Raw genomic sequence first — 23,553 nt, forward strand, 5'->3', positions numbered from 1 at the left:
AAAGCTTTCCACAACAAGGCAGGAGGGAGGGAAGTTGAGGGTAAGGTCGGGCAAATAGACCGGGCTCATGAGCTCAGCTCAGCTCGAATCCTAAACAAGCCAAGCCCGAGTCAGCTCACGAGCTTAGTAGGCTCGGTTGAATAGATCGATTTCTGGCCCAAACCCAACAAAGCCCATCGATTTTCTGACCCATTGCTTCTAAAGTTCTAGTTATGGTTGTCACCGTATCGATCCTAGTCCTCTCCCCATCTCCTGTTCTCGTCCACTAGTACGCGGTAGGGCAACACACCAAGTACCGAGTCCCTGAAGCCGCCCCATCCTCTCTCGTACGCCGGACGAGCTTTGCTCACGAGCCGAGCCGAGCTTGATGTATAGCTCAGTTTGAGTACCGAGCCGAACCAACCCGAGCCTAGTATTTGGCTCGCTTTCACCCCTAGTTGAGGGTATGGTTGTGGCTTGGTGGGGAGGGATTATGTGAAGAGTTCAGGCTGTGGACCGCTAAGACCACGTTCTTCAAGCTAGCTTTTATTTCAGCTTTTTTTTCTCGGTTTAATAAGTTCATTATATCACCTTTTAAAAGTAGATTCTAATAACTTTGTAGTAGTTAATTTTATCATTTATATAATTAAATAATTATTAAAAAATCAGAAGATTTTTCATATTTCATCAAAAAAAAGAGGGCTATCGAGCAATGTGTTTGACATATTATGAATTGCATATTTGTATAGGTCTCTTATAGCAATTACTATTTGTGTTTCCCGTGAATTAGATGTGAACTAGCAAGACCGGTTAGGTATGCCTTCTCACGACAACCATGCTCTTATAATAATTCTTAAAATGGCAAAATTCGTCCTTCCTAATTTGTCGTACTGGTGACACATTCGAGATCCAATTACCTTTACAAAAGTTAATCCAATATACCGTACTTGCAAACAAAAATAATTTATGAATGAAACTTGTATGTACGTGTTCTTAGTGATCTAAAAGTCAAGACCACAAAATAAACTACGATAAAAAACTTCAAAATTAATTTAAGTTAAGCATAAATATAAGCGAAAAATGTAAGGAGACTAGTTTCTGACATTAGTTGAAATTTTGTGTGTAGGTGTTCTACTATTAAAAAGTACATGTGGAGGTATAATTTGATTTAAAGTTCTTTTTTGATATTTGTTACTATAATTGATATGCACGAGAAGGTTATGTACGGTGTAGGCATCAAACAGAAAGATTCATTGTTTCGACATAAGCAAATCAATATATCAATAAGTTAAAGAAAAAAATAACAAAACGTATACACACCTGTTCTTGCTGTTCTTAAAAAATAAATACTGTAAAAAGTTATAAAATTGAACTCTAAATTTAAATTTCGATATAAGGGGCTGTTTAGTTCCAAAAAATTTTACCTACAAACATCACATCAAATGAACATCTAAATAGAGTATTAAACGTAGACAAAACAAAAAACTAATTGCACAGTTATGTGAGAAATCGTGAGAAGAATCTTTTAAGCCTAATTAGTACGTGATTAGCCATAAGTGCTACAGTAACCAACATGCGCTAATGACGGATTAAGACTCAAAAGATTCGTCTCGTGGTTTTTCGGCAGAATCTAAATTTATTTTGTAATTAGACCCTATTTAATACTTTAAATATGTGTTTAAAGTTTTGACATGATGTTTTTGCAAAAATCTTTTTGCAATCTGAACCAGGCCTAAGTTGACGAGACGAGAGGCTCGAAACCTCGAATGAAATCTGCATATATTTCGAAATTTCATAGTATTCGTTTTGTCTTTTCCTCCCCCCAGCAATACGCATCCGGCTGCCTCATCGCATCACACCAACCAAAATCGAATCGCGTCGGCTCCGGCCCCCCCCCCCCCCCCCCCCCACGCGCCGCTGTTCGCGCCCATCATGAGCACCCCCTCCGGCGACGGCGGGGACGCCGCCGGCGGCGGCGGCGATGGCGCTTCGTCCGCCGCCGCGGCGAGCGCCGGGAGGCGGATCCCGCCCGCGTCGTCCATGCCGTGGGTCCGCAACCTCCGCCGCTTCGTCGGCACGGGCGCCGGCCTCGGATCCGAAGCCTTGATGGGTCAGTGCCGTTCGCCGCCGCTCCCTCTTTTCCTTCGCTTCCTGAGTTCTGAGGTCCAAGGCTGGGGCCGGGATTTTCGAGTCTCGCCGTGGAGATGGCGGTAGGGTTAGGGTTTACGCGGATGCGACTGAGGTGGAGAAATGTGGGGGGCCTTCTCTTGGGGAGGGCTACTGGATTGAGATGTACGTGCCTCAGGTTCGAGATTGCATGGCGGCAGCCGACGGATGCGTGGAATGCACTTGCTCTTGCTTGATTTCTAGGAGAGTAGGTGATTTGAGTGCAGAGGCGTAGGTTTCTGGGAGTCCTCTACACAGAGAAAGGCTTGTTGGCCGTGGACGCTGTCAGTACTGGCATTCTATGAGGATAATATTAGATTTTAGTCATGCGTGCTTTTATAATGTGGCTTCAGGACAACTCTGAGATAGTTCAGGGATTCCACACTTCGATCCGAATGTGCATATAGTTGAGGCTGCTTTAGTTGTCCTTTTCAATATCGTTTGTGGGATTAGGGAGTGTAAAGTGATTCACTGGCATATAATCTCGGCGTGCATTTGCTATGTGGATCAACATTTGAATTTTTTCATGTGGCAGCCTTTTGTAAACTGTTTGCTTTAAACCTTCAATTGCAGAACTGGAAACAAAAAGGATACTGCTTGAGATTTTCAAGGAGCGCCAACGGAAGAGTATGGAAGCTGGTGCTATCCCAAGTTTTTATAAGAAGGTACACTGCTTTCACTTTCTTGGATGCCAACTTTCCATATTCTTTTATACTATTACGAAACTCGTGGTGTAAACAAAATAAGATATTGTCAGAACTAGCTGCTTTGACATGCGATGAAAAATATTTTTGGGTTTAAGTACAACAGTTTAATTCTGTTTGAAGAATACATTGCCCTTCTTATCAACATATGAGACTAATTTATCCTTTTCGAGCAGAAACCAGAAGATGGATCCATTAGCCATAGAGTTCAGAAACTGGCAAAATACAGGTTTCTAAAGGTAACATCAAACCTTTTTTTTATTGATATTGAGATATTTATGTTTGTTTGTTACCTTATTTCCGCTGGTATTTAACCTTCGCATGGTTTGGGTCTTACAATAGTTACCTTTATGAAATGGCAGAAACAATCTGAACTTCTGCTTAATGCTGATGATCTTGATGCGATGTGGGTTTGTCTCAGAGAAAATTGCGTTATTGATGATGCTACAGGTGCTGAAAAGGTATAATTCTTGTAATCTAAAAAAAAACTCAGTTAATTGTATGATGATAGGCATCAAGTGCATAATATAGATGCAGAAAACTCATCTGATAAAATAGTCTGCTATGACTGGTACCTTTTAGCTATTTTTTAGTTCATTGCGACTTACTTTGATTTGTTTCTGTATACTGCTCTGCAAGGCTTACTACTGAATGCTTATATATCTGTTTGTGTTCAGGTAGGTGTTCGTTTGGCAGCTTTTGTGTGATTATCTTGCTCATTCATTTTTATGGAATCTCGCAGATGAACTATGAAGATTTTTGCCATATTGCCACAGTGTGCACAGAGCAGATTGGTCAGAAGTGCAAACGTTTCTTCAGCCCTTCAAACTTTATGAAGTTTGAGAAGGACGATTCTGGGAGAATTGCAATCTTACCCTTTTACCTTTATGTCATGCGAACAGTAAGTTATTTTTCACAGACAAATATTACTAGGCTTACTATTTCAATTTGTGTGATACTGTAATGTGTCTATGCGCGTCTATGATGATCTTGGAGTTCTAGTCTATTCTTACTTTATTATTGTTTGGTATGATGGTATCTTTTATTACAAAAGCTACTTGAAGTAACAACACCCCAAACCAGTTTTAGAATATAAGAACATGGGGCATGTTACTCACGAAAATAAACTTCATGGGTACAACTACACCCAAGAAAGCTAAAATTGTTTCTTCCTCTTACAGTGGGATGGCTCACGTGTAAGTCTGAACCATAACACAAAAGAATTCTCAGATAAAGTTTGAACTCCCATTCAGCTAAAATAGTTTTGCTTTATTGCTATAGCTTATTTGGAACTATAATACCATATCATGCATGCTGACTGCTTTTTTTCTGTGTGTATGCAACTGTATGGCATTTTCTTAAACTGCTTTCTTCAGGTATCGCTTACACAAGCGAGAATTGATATGAGTGAGCTCGATGAGGATTCTGATGGTTTCCTTCAACCTCATGTAAGGACATTCAAATACATTTTAATGCCATTGCGCACCTTAGTAATGTTTGACAGGCCTTAATTCTATTCACAGGAAATGGAAGCATACATAAGAGGGCTCATCCCCAATTTGGCACAATTGCGTGATATGCCATCAGCATTTGTGCAAATGTACTGCCGAATAGCTGCACGCAAGTTCTTTTTCTTCTGTGATCCACACAGACGAGGTCTAGAACCACCTTAAATACAGTTGTATTAATCCGCAAATTATTCTTTAAAAGAGGAACTGCCTCAGTTCTAAATTGATACATTTCTTCCAGGGAAAGCATGCATAAAGAAGGTATTGCTGAGCAATTGTCTTCAGGAACTAATGGAACTACATCAGGTAATAGAAGAAACAGGTTGTACGTTTGGTAGTGCAATTTCTGATGATTTTATGCACTTATGGGCTTCAACATAATTTTGCTGCATGCTATATATAATATATTTTGGTTCTCCGTGTTTGTGATTCTTATCAACTAATATTCAGGAGAGTGAGGAAGAAGTTACTGATACTGAGCAGGCTGAAAATTGGTTTTCTCTGACTTCAGCTCAGCGCATTTGTGGTATGCTTTCTTTTGCTGTTTTTTGTTTTGGTGTAACATAGGATTCAGTGCTTTTGCAAAAGTTACCTTTTGCTATTCAATTGCAGACAGCAATTAGTATTTTGCAAAAATTACCTTTTGCCATTTATTTCTTTATAGTTGGTAACCTATCTAATTCTTATGGCCCCATGCAGATATGTTTCTTGCATTAGATAAAGATACAAATGGCACATTGAGCAAACAGGAGTTAAAGGAATATGCAGATGGCACATTGACAGATATCTTCATCGAAAGAGGTTAAAACCCGCTGTTTGATCCCATGATGCTTAAATGGTTTCTTCTAAACTACCTTAACCAAAAAAAGAACATGCGTTAGCTGAATCTGAAGTTTTTAATGTATCTGATACACATCTTGTCAGATTTAATGAATCTTCAGTCATGAATAGGTAATGACATTAAGATTCCTTTTTTCAGTTTTTGATGAACATGTACGTCGGAGCAAAGTTGGAGGTGGTAACAGTCGTGAGATGGACTTTGAAAGCTTTCTTGACTTTGTTCTGGCTCTAGAAAACAAAGATACTCCTGAAGGATTGACATACCTATTCAGATGCCTTGATCTTAATGGAAGGGGATTCTTGACAACTGCTGATATCCATACTTTGTTTAGGTATGTGCAAGAAATCTAAATTATGTATGTTTTTTGCTAATGGTATAAAGTATGTTTGAGAGAAGTGCCTCAAGCAGGGTAGGACTGATTGTTGCTCATTAGAATAACTTTTCTGTTGCATTAAAGTTTAAGCTAGCATCGATTTTTTCCAAAACTAAGAATAGCCTCCCTAAACACATTTTGAACAGTATACTATTATTCTAGTATTTATCTGTAACCTTATCTTGGAAGAAAAGAAAGGAGGATGTGAGAGTTAGCATTCCTGCCTGATACCATCTTCCTAGATTTAATCTGCCATCTTTAGCTCGCTGAACTATTAGATGGTTTTGCTGGCCTTAGTCGGCAGAATATTGCAGTGACATTGGTTCAATGGTTTTTCGAATTAGCATCTTGAATAGCTTTGTATTCACAGCTTCAACTTTGATTTTGTACTAATCAGTGGCCCCTATGTTGGTTAAGGCACATAGAGTGATTCAAACAAGTCACAGTAGTCTATAGTTTCTACAAATTATAAACCATTTATCAAAAGGCCTTCATGTTGGAAACTTATGATCTACTGTGTGAATAAAAACCTTACAAACATAACTTGCAAATCTGACTCTGAGCCCATTTACATCTCTTTCCATAAACAGGGGTTGCAAATACATCCATTATGACCATTTTTTAAGCTAGATTTTTCACAGTTGTTGGATGTTGGAACGTCCCATCACTTTTGTTACATTATAAGCTATAGCATGTGACATATCCTGCAACTATTTCTTATATAAGTTGCAAGCGTTTTGCATTTGCATGTGAGGTAGTTTTATTCACTTTAGCATTTTCTCAATATTTTATGATAATTATTGGTAAATAATTAGGAAATTGTGACGTGTTGATAACTTCAGGAAATGTTCAAACAGGATGCTGTAGTTATTCTTTTGACCTTTGAACCTTTGCAAGTGGTTTTACTATCCAAAAGTCATTTTGAAGTAGTCATTCGTATCAAACTTGTGGTAGGTTTGTCAGATCACCACGCATCATTGTTCCTACTTGCATTTATTCATTCAACTTTGTTATGATTTTCAGAGATGTACACCAGAAATGGATAGAAGGAGGAAACTATGAACTTTGCATCGAAGACGTGAGGGATGAAATCTGGGACATGGTGAAGCCAGCAGATCCTCTCCGGATCGCACTAAACGATCTTCTCTCTTGCAAGCAAGGTGGGACTATTGCCAGCATGCTTATAGATGTACGTGGCTTCTGGGCGCACGACAACAGAGAGAACCTCCTCCAGGAAGAGGAAGAGCAAGTGGAAGAAGCCTGAGTTCTCCAGTTGCCAAGCACCCAATCTGGTAAACTCAACCGCAAGGCATGTGCAATTGCTTGTACCACTCTGTGTGTCTGTGTTATTGTAGCTTACGTAGCATATTAGATAAGTTCTTCCTGTTCGCTGAGAGACTTGTTGTAACCTGTAAGTGTTCCATTTATGTAACCGGAGTGAAATCTGACATATTTGAGTTGAACATGGTGTTGTTGTCGCGCCTACTAGCTGTATACCTTAGGGCTTTGGTTGGATGCCCAAAGTAAAGCCTCAGTCTGTTGGAATTTGTACATCTACGAGACTAGTATATGATTCTGCGTTGCAGCACACACCACGCATGTAATTCGGTTTGCAACAGCAAGTCCATACACTATACATTGTGTGCCTTTCATGGTTGCAATTTTGCGTATTGATATGAGGATGGTTGGTCGTGCTGATTGTGTGGTTCACCTTAAACTGTAGTTTGCTTTCATTTGGTCCGTGCTTTCCTTTCAGCATTGAGGGAGGTTGCTTAATTTTGATAGTTACGGCAATGTTGTTGAAGTCTGGATTGGAGCCTCTCTTGTACTAATAAAGCATTTTTTCTTGGAATCATTGAAAGGTGGCGTAAAGTTCTCCATTAACGCCCAAGGAAACATGAATTTGAAGTTCTTTTTTTTGTACATAAGTAGTTATACACGCTCAATGCTGAGTGGTGTTTTTAAGGCATTGTTCTTTCTCTTGAGCTGAATGATTTGTAATGGCTATTGGAGGAGGGTACACACGAATAAATTATTGCCTCCGTTTCATATTATAATGGCTCATTTGGATCGAATGAATTTCATTGGAAATTTGAATGATTCTAATCCTTAGGAATATGGTTGAGAAAATTCCTATGGATTTGCTTTTTATGCCCCAGCCATCGGAAAATAAACGTGAGCTTCTGCCTCATGTTTTTATTTTACTTTGAGAAGTCCCATGCACGGACTCTCTCCCTTTCTCTCTAGCACTCTCTTATAAAAAAATATATATATCCACTAAAATTTCTTTGTTTTGTTTCCTGCAGGCCATCCAAATGACCAAAGCCTAAAATTCTTATTTTTTGAAATCATGTGGGAATGTGGAGTGTGCGACATCATATTTCCGCGTTTTTACAGCAATGTGTTTTGATGGAGCCTTAAGATGTTCCGACCCTCACTAAATTTGGTATGGATGGTAAAAAATTTGGAGTAAAGATAATATAAGTTTTGTCATGCCGTTTGTAGCCATTCCATTCGGAGGAAACAAAACCGGACTATCGGTTTTATAGGAAATTATTTGATTTGAAATCTATTTCTTCAAACTTGGTGCTAAGCGGGCATAAATAAATAAAATAAATGTAACTTGACTTTTGAATTTTGAAACGGCCCACAAACAACCGGGCCGGCGAAACAGCTGCAAACCCCCGCGATTTTGAAACGAAAGCCGACCAGTGAAGCCAGCGGAGTGCGCTGAGCTCATCTCCGAACCAAACTACGAATTCCAATTCAAAACTCTTCCCGAGTCGCCTCGCCGTCGCCGTCGCCGGAGATGGAGGCGGCGCGGGAGTCAATGGCGGCGCTCGTCGACGCCGGCCTCTACGACTGCGCCCAGACTCTCGTCCGTAACCCTCCCTCCTCCCTTCCCTTCCCCTCCCCTCCCCTCCCCTCCTGCTCCTGTCCCCCTCTCCAAATCACTAGGGTTTTGCCCCGCCCCCCGCCCCCCGCGAACCAGTCGCGGCCTCTGCGCGCGAGCGGGATCGGAGCCGCTTGGGTCTCCGTCTCGGGGACCCGTGGTTGCTCCGGTCGTCCTGTGGCGCACTGCCGCGGGGAGGTTTGGATGACCGCGGGATCGGGCTGGCTGGCTGGCTGGGCGAACTGTTCCACGCTACTAGTATCTGTTAAACAACTCCTGTATGGATGGCTGTATCGAGGTCTCATGTGGGGATAATGCTTGTCTGTTGCTTGCAGGGATGCTTTCTCGTGTCTTCGGCGCCTGTGAGTAATGAGGCCGGCATGTCCATGAAGGTGGAGAGCTTGGTAAGCTCCCTCGGGTAGCTCTGGAAATGGTGCTAATATGGTCTTAGTGGTACACAATCTTGCCGTTGATAGTCCTTGTGTGCTGCCTTATCAGTCATATCGTCAGAACATTTATGTTGCTTTATCTACATTCCTACATCTAAGAAAAAAAAGCTTTGCATTGCTCATTTCTATTGTCTAGAAGGCCCGATATCATTTCTTGGAGCTTAAGGTGTCAGTGTATTGCAGGTTCTGCATGGCGATGCTTTGCATGGAGAGAGAGAATTTCGCAGGGCACTGGTAGGTAACATTGCTGATAAATTTATGTTGATGGCAAAATGATAATGCATTTTGGGATTTCATTGTGTTCGGAAATTAAATACTACTTGCGTTTCAGAATGTAAGACTCTTTAACATTGTCTAGATTCATATGGATACTAATGAGTCTAGACATATGTATAAACAATATACATTGATCAATAGATGAATTTAGGCATAGCCAAAACAACTTGCAATATGAAATGGAGGAAGTACATAATTCAGACCTCAGCTCGAAATCTTAGTCTCTTATTTCCATTTTCACCATGGTAGAGTGCCTACAAGCAAGCTATGCAATACAGCAAAAGCATCCCTAGACAAGCAACAAGTAGCACCAGAAGCTCAGCAACCCCCACCGGCCGGTCTCCTTCTCCAAATTCTTCAAGTCTTGCAGCACTTAATGAAAATGAGGTGACAATGACTCTGTGAGCTATTAGATATTCTATGGATTGGTATTTATTTCTGTCATACCTAGCAAGTAACTAATTCTTTCTCTACTGCTGCAGGTGAAATTTAAAATTGCACTCTGCCATTCTGCTCTACGTGAGCACCGTGAAGGACTTCAAGAGGTCCCATTTTTCATTCACCTTGTTTGGTTCTCTTATTTTCCTGAAATTTTACTCCATAATGGCAAGTGGAAAAGGAGGAACATCTAGAATATACTCTGTAGGATGATTCAAACTAACTTGTGGCAGCTTCTCCTTTATGGACAAAAACATGTGATGCAAAAAATGGCCTATATGTTTTGTGCAGATGGAAGGGATTCCTTCTAAAGTGAGGACTCTAAAAATGAATCTGATGTTAGGGAAACTATATCGGATATCCAGAAATAACCGTGCAGCTGCTGTATGTTATAAAGAATGTCTGAGGTATGCCACACCAAATTATTTGCTTATTAGCTCTTCAATTCTTCAACAGTGTAAACAGTCATTTGTATCCCATGTTTCCCCCTAAACATTGATACATAAGCCACAATTGTTTCACCATTAAATTTGTTGGCTAGCACTTGGTCATTCGTGAAGACTTAATTTGACGAATTTCTTTCTACATCTATATGCTCTTCTGACAGGCAATGCCCTTATGTTTTTGAGGCTATTACAGCTTTGGCTGAAATGGGGCTTTCTTCAAAGGAGTTCTCTTTGATATTCTCACAAGTAAGTTTTTGTCCATAGACAGCTTGCACTCTCAAGCTAAATGTGGTACTGTTTTAGTTAGGCCAGATAAATATTTGTTATGCTGTTGATCCTAAGACTCATGAGTGCTTGATAGTCTGCCATTTCTTCTGGTTGCCCGTTGTGTTTGCGATGCATACAGATCCCATTGATGCCATGCCTTGGCCAATCTTGCTACACAATTAGATAGGTCATTATTTTCTTTGCTTTACATAAAAGGACCATTTCTCAGTATCATACAAAAATGATATTTTATTGATGGAAGATGCATGCCGCAACAAAGACAATAGTAAATCATAGATTGTTAATAGTTCTATGTAAATATATCCCACCATTTTATTGATGATCTCTCAATTCGTACTCCCTCTGTTCTAAAATATATGGCATCCTTGTTTTCCTGCAAATTCAACATTTGAGAAAAAATAATTGACTAATAAGAGCTAACCATATATGTGTTCTGTGTCATGCATATAGTACCATTAGATTCACATTTGAAAATATTTTTATATGATTATAATTTTATTGTTGTTGATAATATATCATAAAATAAATTAATAGTCATAGAATAAGGTTGGAGACCTTGTAAAAAGCTATACGTTGTATATTTTCAAATGGAGGGAGCACATAATATTTACCTTTGCACAATTCAACATAGTTACAGAACCATCATTCCACCATTTTTTTTGTATTTCATAGCATATACAAATAATGAACACATCAGTTTATTAAGCAATATAAGACATGATATTGATATTGTGCTATCTCTGTAGGCACCAAATCGAGGAGGCAAGGCACCAGGTGACTCTTTAGATGCACAACGTTGGTGGAACGTAAGTGAACTATATTGCACTCCTCTTGTGTAGATAGAACATATAACCCCCAAAACCATTTGTCATTACTTATGTTGGATACAACTAAACTTTTATGTTGGATTTGCCTAGTATAATTACATCGATTATTGAACCTCAGCCACTTAGTGTACAATTTCCATTCTTATTAAATTGTAAGAGTGGGAATGAAGTCTATGCTTCTTTCAGCTCAATGTTATCATTGTATGAACTGAGCTCACACTTGGAACAGTTTTTTCACGCACAGCTTTTCATGAACAACTCCTGGAGTTTTTAACCTGACCACAAATAATTTGTCACCACTGCGTCAACAAATGCAAACCTGAACTTCTACAATTCTACTGCTTTCTTATACACCTATTGATCAGTGGTCATACTGTGATCAATGCTAGAACATTAGGAACTGCCATCATATTGTACCTACTGATCACATTCTGTTGTATTTTTTTATCGTTGAGAATCACAGTACAGTGCAGCTTTAGTTTTGTGCTCAATTATGTATAATAATATCCAACTTCCCTTGCAAACTCTACTTAAGTCATGGTGTATATTTGATCTTACTTATGCGTTCTTGTTATTGGTTGACTCAAACAATTATTGATTTAAAATCATTGTTTTTATTAACAGCGCTATGTTGAGGCCCAATGTTGCATTGCTTCACATGATTATAAAGGTGGTAAACTAGCAGTTGTCCAAATTCATTTGATAATTTTAAATATAAGATGCACTTAGTTGACTTCTATCAATGTCAAAAAAATTGCTTTGCATGATTACAGAAGATTTCAACTACTAAAGAAATGATATGTAGTGTTATATCATCCTTTATTGCCATCTACATATCTTAATTTGCTATTTTCCCTTGTGCCTTTGCTGTTGGTCCTTGTGCGGTTGTGCTGCTCGGTGAAGCTTGATAGTCAACCTTTCTAGGATTTGTTTACTTGTATCCTCTCATCTGTTGAGCATAAACTTGAGGAAGCAATACTGGTATGTCATTCATTTATAACGATCACAAAATATAATCATGCTTATTATTCTTTTTAGGTGGCCTTGACATATATGTAGACTTAATGCAGCGATTCCCAAACAATGTGCACATCTTGTTGGAAATTGCTAAGGTTTGTTTTTCTGCAAGCATTCTGTTTTTGTGCTCTCTGTACGTTGTGGACTTCTTGATTCATTAAGCATCACAGCTATAGGCCTATATCAGACTTCTTAATACTTATTGTTTATGTACTTCAAGTTTGATTCTGCTGTTCTGCTCTGTCTGTAGAGTTCCCTTTTGTTATGTGTTGAAATGTTGGAGCTTCCTCTTAAAATTTTCTTTTGGTGGATTTAATTCCCTCTGTTGTGTGATCCTGACTTTGGAGCTTCTTTTTTGAAGGTTGAAGCCATCATAGGTAGAAATGATGAAGCTACCATGAACTTTGAGAAGGTAAATTAGCAAGTATAGACTTGGAATCCCTTAAAACAGAAGTATGTGTTAAACTTATTTGCTGCCTTACAGGCTCGGTTAATTGATCCAAACATCATGACATATATGGACGAGTATGCAATTCTCCTAAAGTCAAAATCTGACTACACAAAACTTAACAAATTGGTTCATGATATGCTGCATATTGACCCTGCGAGACCAGAAACATGTCTTGCTCTTGCAGCATTGTGGGAAAGAAAAGATGAAAGAAAAGCTTTGACATATGCTGAAAAGGTTTGTGAGTTCTAAAAAAAGGGTTTGTGCATTACATACATCTTTTTTGGAAGCTAATTTTGATCCTCAAGTCCTTGATTTTCCATCAACAGAGCCTTCGAGTTGATGATAGACATATAACTGGGTATATCATGAAGGTAATAATGCAAAAGATTGTCCATACTACTGGATTTTGCACTGCTCTGGACTTGCAGTGGCATTTTCTTGCTTTGCAAAGTATTATAGAGAAATTCGTCTACAATGAAGTAGTTTGTGTTTGCGTAGTATTAAAACCAAAATGTTATGAGAATTTTTCTTGGTATTTACTTTGGTGGGTTGTGCTGTATGTAGCTTTGCTACCTATGTTTTTATTTATCCACTTGTCAGTCTTATTATTTGCTCATTGCTTTTCAAGGGGAATCTTCATCTTCTGTTGAACCGACCTGATTTGGCAGTCACAGACTTCAGGGGAGCTCAAGAACTAAGGGCTGATCTTCGCTCTTATCAGGGTATTTTGGCATGATGCTTCTGATTTTCGTGATCAAATTTTACCATCAACCTAAGACATATATTACACCAGGTTTGGTGCGTGCTTATCTAGCACTCTCTAAATGCAAAGATGCATTATTCACTGCACGCGAAGCAATGAAAGTTATGCATCAGTCTGCAAAAGCTCTCAAGTTAGTTGGTGATGTGCATGCTATCAGTTCCAGTGGGAGAGAGAAGGTAATATTTATTTTCCTTGGTCATTGATGCCTCAGTTATATGTTTTTATTTCCTGTAGAATTGGTGATGGTCAGTTGGCCACTCAGTCACAATTATATTTTGCACACTTCTCAATGATTATGCCCTTTGACAATTTACTTTTGTTATATTACCAGGCTAGGAAGTTCTACGAATCTGCTATTCGTCTTGAACCTGGATTTCTTGGAGCTGCATTGGCTTTGGCTGATTTACATGTTGCTGAAGGACGAAATAAGGATGCAGTATTGCTGCTTGAAAGATATCTAAGACAGTGGGCAGATGATTCCCTACACATCAAGTTGGCTCAAGTATTTGCTGCAACTAATATGCTTTCTGATGCACTTTCCCACTATCAATCTGCTCTAAGGTGTGCCTTTCTTGGAGTTAAACTGTCAAATAACATCATTATTGCAATAGCATTCATCCACTTATTCTTTCCCCTGTTTATTAATGACCTGAAACCCAAAGACAGGCCGCATCTTTTCACTTTCGCTTATAAGCCAAAATTTGAATCGTCAACAGTAAATTTGAAGTTAATTTTGGGGTTTTTTTCATCGTAGTTTATTTTTCATCATTTGCTTTTACATCGTTTAGAACAAGTATAAGTTTTATCAACAAATTAGTTTTTGTTTGCAAATATGCTGTTTGACTTTTTCATTGAAAAGGCCAAACGGTGACCCTTGACACTCAGCACACAAGTAGTCAAGATATAGTTCATAATGTATGGGATATAACTATATGGGTAAGGTTATAATGCTGGTTTTTGGACTATGTAGTAGATAAGTTTTGTGCTGAATCCTGTAACTGTGTAAACTTTGGACAGGGGTATACTGAATTAACAGTATGATCAAAAATGTTTATGGGACACTACTGTGTCAGCTGGCCGAATTTGGTTTTGTAGAACCTTGCTAATATCTATCCATGTGCCTATTACACAACTATTTCATGTTCTAGTTGAAAAAGAATCCACTTGTGTTGCAGGATAAACCCACATAATGAAGCCGCAAAGAAAGGATTGGAGCGCCTAGAGAAGCAAATGAAGGTTTGTGATCCATAACCATATATCGCAGGGGCTACCGGGTACCAAGCTCTCTTATAACATCTAGGACAAAAAAAATAAAACATTGATTCCTCTGATTTGTCACTCGCAGGGAGTAGACCCAGACGCTCCTGAAGAGGATGAAGAGAACGAAGCCGACGACGTTGATGGCGACCAAGACGACCCTGAACTGTTGTAGAAAAACATGGCCGGCTCACGTGAACCTAAGGCACCACCTCTTACAAGCTTTTTCAACTTCGAAGGCTCATCCATATCTAAAGCTGCTGCCGCAGCATGAGAGCCTCCTTCCATTGCCATATGAACAAGCAAGTCAGTAACCGGGAAGGCACGGCAACTGGAAGACGACGACGGCTTGCTCTCTTACTGCGTGAGTTCTCTTGCTTACGCGAATCCTTGTTGTAGTGTAGCAATGCTCACTGTACTTTACTGCTCTAGTGCTTGGGATATCAAGAGTAGCAATGTTTGTGAACTGAATTTGCTGGCTTCAATTCAAACTCAAAGTATTCTCTTCAAATCTGTCCCATGATGGTATACTCTATAGCAATGAGATTTTTTACTATTTTTAAAATGGCACATGGAGATATCACATTTTCTAGTGTAAAAACTCGATTCTTCAAACCGTTAGACAATTTGATATCTGAAGGTATTTTTCCAGTAAAATTTCCGGTCATATTATTGTACATGTATATGCATGTCATGGTGCAAAAAAAAAAGGTTGCATATACGTACGTACTTACATCTGCGCAGTGATCGATACGTACGATATGTATATAAGTACGGTGATCCTACTGCGCACATTGGTACGTACGTACGTACACTTGGCAGCTGCCAGCTGGCATGGCTACACCCAGAGCGCGCCGGCGTCGCGGAGGAGCGGGACGAGGCTGCCGGATAGGTGGAGCGACATGACCCTGTCGGTGGAGCCGACGAGCCTGCCGCCGATGAACACCGCCGGCACGCCGCCGCGGCCGCCCCCGCTGCCGCCGGCGAGCATCCTGGCGAGCGCGCTCTCCATGTCGGCGCCGGCGGGCTCCTCGTCGAGCTCCACCACGCGCGCGTCGACGCCGAGCTCCCGGAGCAGCCGCGTCACGGCGTGGGACATGCCGCACTTGCTGTTGCTGAACACCACCACCGCCTTCTGCGACGCCAGCCTCGTCACCCTGTCCATGTCTCCTCCTGGTATATGCCTAGTGCCTCCTCCTTCTTCGTCTCCGGCCGGCGACGGCCGTGGACCACCAAATGCGGATACTTTGGTTACTCAAGATCAGATGTTACCCGGCGGTGATCGCTTGTGGTTGTCAGTGATGCTGATCTGCTTGTGTGTTCCTGCATTCGAGAGGTTTAGGGGAGGCTTGCTTATATAGTGGTTGATGCATGTTGGTATATCATATATGGCGCGTGCCGATGCAGGGTGAAGATGGAGTTAATCTGGCAGAATCTTCATAGGAATAATTAAAGGCTATCGATCGATTTTTTTTTCTGTCTTTTCTTCTTGGTTTTCTTTTGTTTTGGGATAATGGATGGTACCTATTCTGGGTTTGTGAAAAGATGAGCTGATAGGTTGGTAAGGAATATGGAACATTTGGGCGGCAACGGAAACGATTTGCGGCGTTTTTTTTTTTACCAAAAGGTGGCTGCATTTTGATAAGGCTCGAAGTCACCTGATAATTTTGTTATAAACGACGATCATGGTGTGCTAGGTTCTACTTTTTCAATACATAGTTTAAAAAAGAAAATTCTGTAAGAGTGATTAGTTATCCACCAGATTTTACATATGCATTAGTGTATGTGTGTTTGCATGAAATTTGGAGTAACTTTGATCATGTTGTGCCTTGTATTTTACACTAGCAGCTGCCATGGCTTAAACATGGTCAGACAGATGACAATGGATACTGCCTGGCAGTGGCAGATTACAACGTAATCCGTCGCCTAAACATGCGGACATGCGTATACGTAGAAAAAACCTACAAGTAATGATTTTAGTCAGAAGATCAGCGATTAAATTAGTTTGCATATGCCCTGATGGCCTGATAAACTTGTTCCATTTGAATAATACAGAGCAGCCAAACTGGCAAAATCTTGCTTTGCTGCGTAGACCAGAAGTTACTACTGCAGATATATCAATGAAGCTACAATAAAAACTAAAATAACATTTATGAACATTTGCGAGACTACCAAACTCTTAATCCAGGATATGGGCTGGTCCAATCAGTCATCTTATGCAAAGGAACAACGATTTGGAAACTAGAACATAGTAAATCAGTATTCTGGTACCTTATTCTCATAATTCTCACAAATCTATATCTTTTATTTTCGAGAAAATTTATGAACTTCAATAAAATACCTAGATATACTAAAATTTTAAGGTAGGTATTACTTTTTTAATTAGAAAAATATGGTACCTCGAGGAACCTTCTCAAGAAAGGTAAAAAGAATCTTTATTTTCACATTTAGACAACATTCACAACATGAGTATAATAACAAATGTTCTCTGAAGTCTGAACCACAGCTAGTGATAATTACAGCCAGTTTCAGATCAACAATCAGGGCCAGATTCCACACAGAACAGAAGCCCTCAAGAACAACAATCAACAAGGGCCACTGCCCACTCAGTGCTGCTCTTATCCAATGCCTTCATAGAATCTCCAAAAGCTAGCAGCAGGCTTCTTCTCCCCACCAGTTTTCCTCACCAGATATGGGCCATGCGATGCCGCGATCCGAGGTCGCTTTTGCAGTGCATAGACCTGCCATTGATAATCTTTCAGCACAGACCAGGATGGTGGAATTTCAAATGGATAAGGAGCATCTGGTGGTCTGATATAGGGTTGGGATTCCAGGTTGAGTAGGTCTCAGGAGATCTCATGCCACTGTATGTGGCAGATTGTGGGAGACATGGAACCTTAGACAGTTGGAGAGATGATATTTTATAATGAAAGGAATGGAATGGATTCTGCAAGTGGAAGATCAACCATGCATTTTGTATTGACAGATTGGGAATTTCTTCTGTGAGGATAATCTTTATCTTCCCAGCATTCAATGTTGTACAATAGTACGGTATAAAGACACGGAGCTGAAACGAAATAGAGTGGTGTTACTCGCTTTACTCTGCTTTAAACCAAGTTTACACTGATACGAGTGCTCTAAGTTTAAATTTAGAGCGGGATGCACATATGGTAAAAATAGATAAACTACAACTAACAAATTTGTTGGACCAGGTTCTTGGGCACCCACAGCACTTATGTAGCTCTACCCTTGGTATAAATAATAGAACCTGCAAACTTGAGATCACTAGAAAATCGACACACTCTAGAGGCCTGTTTAGAGAGCTTTTCCTAACTGCAGCTTTTCCCAAAAGCTGCTTCTACCAGAAGCTATCCCAAATGGTCCAGAACTTTTAAGAATCTGTAGTTATAGATTCTAAAAAATGAACTAAGAAGCCAGAAGCTAGGTTTCAGAGCTTTTCCAGATTCTCAGAAGCTGGCTACCAAACAGTATATATGTATCTTATGCCTCCCCCCTCCCACCCCGAACCATTTGTATACTATTTTGGCCTTGTTTCGTTCGAAGGAAAAAACATAAGAAGTTTGTAATATTGTAATGCTACAGGAGTTTTTCCTATATTATTTTTTTGAAACAAATGATTGAATACTAAGAAATTTCTATGGAATGTTTACACCTCAACACCTCGGCGACCGTCTCTACTCTCCAGTGGCGCAATGCCCCGTATAGCACGACGAGCAGTAGGCAGACGACGGTTTCTTGATTCATTAGCATCTGTATAAATCTACAGAGCACCGGAACATGTTCGTTATAGTATGAAACTAAGATGATCACTTTTTCTAATATTTATTTAGAAAAACATCCCAAAACTTATTCCCAAATCTAAAAAAGATGGAAGGGAAGACGACAACTCGGCTGCAGAACCAGAAGATCAAACGATCCTTCTCCCATCTGCTGATTCAGATGTCATCCACAAGAACAACCGGTTCATCTGCGCACCTCCAGATGTCCTGGAAAATAAGGTTTTTCCATAAACGAGCAACCCTATTTAGTCCCAGTTACCCCTAATTAATGCGCATACAAAATTTAGAGCTTAAGAACCAAGGAAATAAATTGGAATTCCCGTCATCTTGTGATGTCTGAATGTTTTAAAGTAAAAAGACGCACCCAGGCAACGATATCCTTATTATTATTTCTTACTGGTGTAAAAATCTGAAGTTTCAATGGATAATTTATCATCAACTTTGCAACTGTTAAAGCGAAATTGTACATATTCTATGCATGCAGTGTCGCAACAAAACCTGATCATATAACGATCCTAGTTCTTCTTTGGGTATTCTCTTGCACCAAATATAGTCGACCCAACTCTAACATTTGTGCTTCCCATTTCAATCTATGTAAATGCAGAAACAGTAGAAAATGTTAGTCTTTCAGCTACTAAATCTATAAAAATGAAGGTTGCAATCTGTTCTTACCGCTTGCTCAAAATCAGCAGACATGCCCATAGACAGCTCGCACTGCTCCTCTGGAATCCCAAGCTCCTTGCACACCTCTTTTCGGCAATTAGACAATGTCTATTTGTTCAACAAATTGCATATATTAGCCCTCACCCCTATGAAAAATATAGTCCAGCTAAGTTGGTGTCTCAGAAAGTAACCTTGAAATTCTCTGGAGTTGAGGAATAATCAAGCATCCCGATTGTCATCAAACCAGAAAACACAAGATTTGGGCAGCCCAATTTGACGTGTTTTGCTAGCTCTACACATCCTGATGGATCTACTCCAAATTTCGCTGCAGAATGGCAATGCAATTTCAGAACTATGTACAAATATTCAATGCTTGTGGATAAGAATCCTGTGATTTCATACAGCAAAATTGATCATTCCACGATACTTATCCATAACTATAGACTATGTGAATGACTGAATGCATAGAAATGCTGAACAGTATAGCATTAAGGAACAGAGATGCAAACAACCAGGAATTCTAATGTAAGTTTATAATCAACCCAGTATATGCAGATCTGTTGCTACCAGAAATCAAGTTAAAAGATGTACTGTATAGGAAATTAGAGTACCCACATTCTTCTCCACTGGTGTTGACCTGGACTAAGATCTTAAGGGGTTTCCTTCCCAAGTCAGCTACCACACGATCAAGCCGATTGGCAATCTGAGAGAAAATATTGCATCTTATAGTCACAAGATTAGGAAAATGGTCTGTCATCAAATTATTCTTTCCTAACTTACCAGTGATGCAAGTCATGATATATCAAATTATGATAAATGTATAACATGGTCTGGTTAGAAATATGAAATAATGTCAAGTTCTACTATAGCCATGAACTTTTTTTTTTTGGTTACTTTTGAACCAGAAGTGATACCTTATTATTAGAAAATAAGTATGACAAGTTGATGATTGATCAGAAAATAAGTTTGCATTAATATTTCAAAGCAAAAGGTAATTGCAGTTGCAGAAATCAAACAAAGAAAGATTAATTTGATGTGTACCTTCTGATCATCAACACTCTCAACCATGTCAAGATTTGGTACACTAGCTGTAGGCCAAAAAACAAGAATATAAATATTAGCTGCAAAAGACTTTAAGTACCTGACATTCAAACGAAATTGACCCTTCATTGATAAAGAGCTAATCAAACATTCCATGAAACCAGAACAAAAAATCTAATTGAGTGCTTTAATTTAGGAACATACAGAAGGATCGCATAATAGAGTCAATTGTACAGTTAACTATTCAACAAACAGAGGAATTGAGAGTAAATAACTCTGGCTGCTAGAATAAAAGAACAAGAAAGCAGATGGCGAACTAACTTAAATAACTACCAATGCAATTTGCAGTAGGAAACTAAAGCCATGTTTTAGAAAAAAAAACATAACTAGAAAAAGATAAGAAAAAGTTCAAGCACGTCTTAATTAGCAAGGATCAACCTAGGAGAGCTCTGGCCTTGTTGCTTTGGAGGTTCCCGATGAAATGCCACTCAATATCCTCTGGAAGCTGCAAAACAAACAGCACTTGTGCTTAGCAAATTTTGAATATGTTTGAGGTCATTTAATTCAAGAAAGCATCCAACAAGAACTCCAAGATAACATAAAAGAGAGAAAAAGGTACAATGCTTCATGTGGAGTGCTTTTTACATAAACACTGTGAGAGGAGTCATCAGTGAATTCCTTGACATTTATCTTTATTTTCACGATTTGCTACAAGTTCAATATCAAACAATAGTTACTTATACATTACCATGAGAAAAGAAACCGCAAATGGGACTATCTTAAAATAATCTAAGAATAAGGTTTAACAAAGTAAGGAATACATACATGATTCATTTGGTGTGAAGTCAACCTGAAACAAAATTATCATCACATACAACCACCACATCCTCTATTTAAAATACAACTGATTGCGAGCCAAACTCTTTGGAACTACCCATATTGCAACTGTAAAACGCCTACATGTTCCAATCACAACACGGGGATTCCCATGCTCCTTGCCAATACTGAACTGTTTGCTATAGAATTACTGCGAAAAGCCTGTGAAACTCAGTATCTCAAATGGAACCACAATATTTGGTAGTATTCTACTACAAAGCCGCTTGCTAGTTCATTGACTAACATAATTTATGATTCTATTCTAATCAGAGTTTACGTGTAAAAGTAAAACTTACACACAAAATTAACATGCTGCACAAGATTGATAGCAAAATTAACTACTTCTGATCTTTATTAGGGGAAATGTTGCCTGCTGGCTACGGTGCTAAATTGCTCACAACTATATATCCATGAGAATTCAGGAACCGGCTGAGATTAAAAATTTCCTCTCGATTTCAAGAGACACGTCCTAATAGACAATAATTCACACACCAAATAAGATGGGAAGGCGAGAGCTCCTCTCGTGAGGGAGGGTTCCTAACCTGGGGGGCCTTGTCGATGAGCTCCTGGACGTAGTTCTCGCCGAAGCAGCGTTGCCCGGCGTCGTACACGCCGCGGATGACGCCCACCGGCTTCGTCTTGCTCACCGCCACCACCCGCACGGACTCGGGCGCGCGCCCCGACCGCGCCGCCGCCTGCTGCGCGCGCGACAGCACCGACCGGAGCGCCGCCGCCGCGCCCTCCGCCGCGGCAACGGAAGCCATCGCCCCCGACCCCTCGCCTTCCTCCGCCGCCGTGGCCGTCGTCTCCTCCTCCGGCGCCGCCGCCGCGGTAGTTGGTGAGTGGTGCGAGCCCGAGCCGCCTCCGACTCTTCTCGAATCCTCTGATTTTTTTTCGCCCTTTTCTAAAAGAAAAAAAAAGAGGGAATATTTAGAGAAAAAGATGTGAGAGGTGTCAGACTTCGGATCAATCTGAACCGTCCAAGCCGGAGTAAACGGATATAGTAATTGTTCCTCGGTCACCGTAAAAACACCGATTTTTTATGTTCAGGTGGTAATTCGTAGTCAGGGGGTAAGTCAGACTTTTCAATTTAAAAATTGAAATCATATTATTTGAATAGAAAATTTAAAGAAATGTTTTTCAGTAAATTGTATTATATCTAATAGAAAGTTGGATCTTCGTGCAATGACTTTGTTCATGTAACTTTATAAGAATATGTGAAATCACTATTGTTTATAATTGTAATCGTATAATGTTTATATGTGTTGGTAGAGTGAAAACGAAACCATGTTAATTCTAGGTATCGGATGGTAGCATGTGCATGCACCAGAACATTTCGAAAAACTGTAGTGCGTAAAAATCGAGAAATAATTTAAATTTAAGAAAAACAGGGCACCTCTTCGAACAAAAACATTTTCATGTCTGCCGGTCCGCATGACAAGCGGACATTCTTGTGGCGGAATAGGTTCATCTAAGATCTCTTAACTCGATAATAAATTTGATTTTCATCCTTCAATCAGAAAACCAGATACATCTGGTACCTCGTCTGTTAAAACTGGGGTTCGGATTATTGTTTCAACTGACGTGACCCTATATGGCTCTCAATTTGTCTGTTTAAAAAATAAAACAAAGAGTAAAGTACATGACTGGTCCTTAAACTTGTGGCGTGGTACTACTTAGGTCCATAAACTTAGAAAGTGTACGTTTAGATCCATGAACTTATTTTAATATCTAAAATCATGGATCTGGATGCTACATTAAAACGAGTTCATGGACCCGGATGGTACATTTAAAACAAGTTTATGGTCCTGGATGCTACATTAAAACAACAAATATTTTCTAAGTTTATAGACCTAAGTGGTACCACGCCACAAGTTTAAGGACCGGCCATGTACTTTACTCTAAAATAAAATATGTGGGGACAAGGATGACCGGAAGGGAGAGAGGAGGCGACGCCAACTCGTCGTGGAGACAGAGAAGAGTGTGAGACCACTGACAGGTGGATCCCACTATTTTTGTCTGGTTGGTATGAGACCTCACATTCTTTAAACTTTTATTTTTTATATTTACTTTCAGTGTCACGTCAGTATCACGTAGGACGAGAACTAAGTTAAACTAAACACGTAGGTGACACATAAGTTAAAACCGCCATCTAAACCAACGAGAGACCTCGTCTGCACCAATTTTAACAGTTAAGAGACCCACGCTGCATCTCTTATTGCGGTCTAGGGACGAAAATCGCCGTCAAGTTAAAGGACCTCAAATGAACTTACCTAGACCTGTTCGGCAGTGTGGAGGCCCACGGATCGCCGCCACCCCACCGTAAACTAGGCCCACCGACAAAAGCGTTCTACCCCAACCAGGCCCGAGACATTAACAGGCCGGCCCATTCGCAAGCCCACCTCGCACGCATCCCTCCCCACGCCCTTGGCGGGAAGAAATACTCAATTCTGCGGGGACCAAATCGCAAAAAAGACACACCCCCCGCTGCTTCAGT

The 23,553-nt window shown here is 39.9% G+C and overlaps 4 protein-coding genes and 1 non-coding gene across 8 annotated transcripts; 3 read left to right on the plus strand and 2 right to left on the minus strand.

Moving 5' to 3' along the window:
- The first annotated feature begins 1,827 nt into the window (after window positions 1–1,827).
- On the plus strand, window positions 1,828–7,124 carry LOC102714647 (probable serine/threonine-protein phosphatase 2A regulatory subunit B'' subunit TON2). The gene is made up of 12 exons (XM_006654932.3): window positions 1,828–2,089; window positions 2,719–2,810; window positions 3,026–3,088; window positions 3,212–3,310; window positions 3,592–3,750; window positions 4,226–4,297; window positions 4,373–4,505; window positions 4,599–4,663; window positions 4,808–4,883; window positions 5,057–5,158; window positions 5,337–5,529; window positions 6,595–7,124. Exons 1-12 carry the CDS (start codon window positions 1,912–1,914, stop codon window positions 6,833–6,835), a joined length of 1,473 nt encoding a protein of 490 aa, XP_006654995.2. The 5' UTR covers window positions 1,828–1,911; the 3' UTR covers window positions 6,836–7,124.
- On the plus strand, window positions 5,767–5,884 carry LOC121054592. Its single transcript, XR_005811980.1, has one exon. It is a non-coding gene; the product is annotated as a small nucleolar RNA snoR104 (small nucleolar RNA).
- A 1,166-nt stretch (window positions 7,125–8,290) lies between the features above and the next one.
- LOC102718548 (anaphase-promoting complex subunit 7) lies at window positions 8,291–15,422 on the plus strand. Its single transcript, XM_006653989.3, has 18 exons — window positions 8,291–8,449; window positions 8,800–8,868; window positions 9,097–9,147; window positions 9,439–9,576; window positions 9,672–9,734; window positions 9,919–10,034; window positions 10,235–10,319; window positions 11,108–11,167; window positions 11,813–11,858; window positions 12,227–12,300; window positions 12,567–12,617; window positions 12,690–12,890; window positions 12,983–13,027; window positions 13,285–13,378; window positions 13,450–13,595; window positions 13,751–13,980; window positions 14,595–14,655; window positions 14,765–15,422. Exons 1-18 carry the CDS (start codon window positions 8,381–8,383, stop codon window positions 14,849–14,851), a joined length of 1,686 nt encoding a protein of 561 aa, XP_006654052.2. The 5' UTR covers window positions 8,291–8,380; the 3' UTR covers window positions 14,852–15,422.
- A 6-nt stretch (window positions 15,423–15,428) lies between these two features.
- Window positions 15,429–15,994, minus strand: LOC102714921 (monothiol glutaredoxin-S8). The gene has a single exon (XM_040524225.1). It carries the CDS (start codon window positions 15,839–15,841, stop codon window positions 15,515–15,517), a length of 327 nt encoding a protein of 108 aa, XP_040380159.1. The 5' UTR covers window positions 15,842–15,994; the 3' UTR covers window positions 15,429–15,514.
- A 1,097-nt stretch (window positions 15,995–17,091) lies between these two features.
- LOC102715209 (pyridoxal phosphate homeostasis protein) lies at window positions 17,092–21,943 on the minus strand. Of its 4 annotated transcripts, none has more exons than XM_040524047.1 (8): window positions 21,599–21,943; window positions 20,619–20,685; window positions 20,181–20,227; window positions 19,755–19,842; window positions 19,331–19,464; window positions 19,149–19,247; window positions 18,975–19,066; window positions 17,092–17,417 (listed from the first exon to the last, which is right to left on the minus strand). In XM_040524047.1, the coding sequence occupies exons 1-7, from the start codon at window positions 21,818–21,820 to the stop codon at window positions 18,992–18,994; spliced, it is 732 nt and encodes a 243-aa protein (XP_040379981.1). In that variant the 5' UTR covers window positions 21,821–21,943; the 3' UTR covers window positions 17,092–17,417; window positions 18,975–18,991. The 4 variants fall into 4 exon arrangements, with proteins under 4 accessions (XP_040379981.1, XP_040379982.1, XP_040379980.1 ...); XM_040524048.1 differs by lacking the exon at window positions 17,092–17,417 and adding an exon at window positions 17,424–17,743; XM_040524046.1 differs by lacking the exon at window positions 17,092–17,417 and adding an exon at window positions 17,750–18,683.
- Between the last annotated feature and the right edge of the window lie 1,610 nt (window positions 21,944–23,553).

The sequence above is a fragment of the Oryza brachyantha genome, chromosome 5 (assembly GCF_000231095.2).
Source record: "Oryza brachyantha chromosome 5, ObraRS2, whole genome shotgun sequence".
NCBI lineage: Eukaryota > Viridiplantae > Streptophyta > Magnoliopsida > Poales > Poaceae > Oryza > Oryza brachyantha.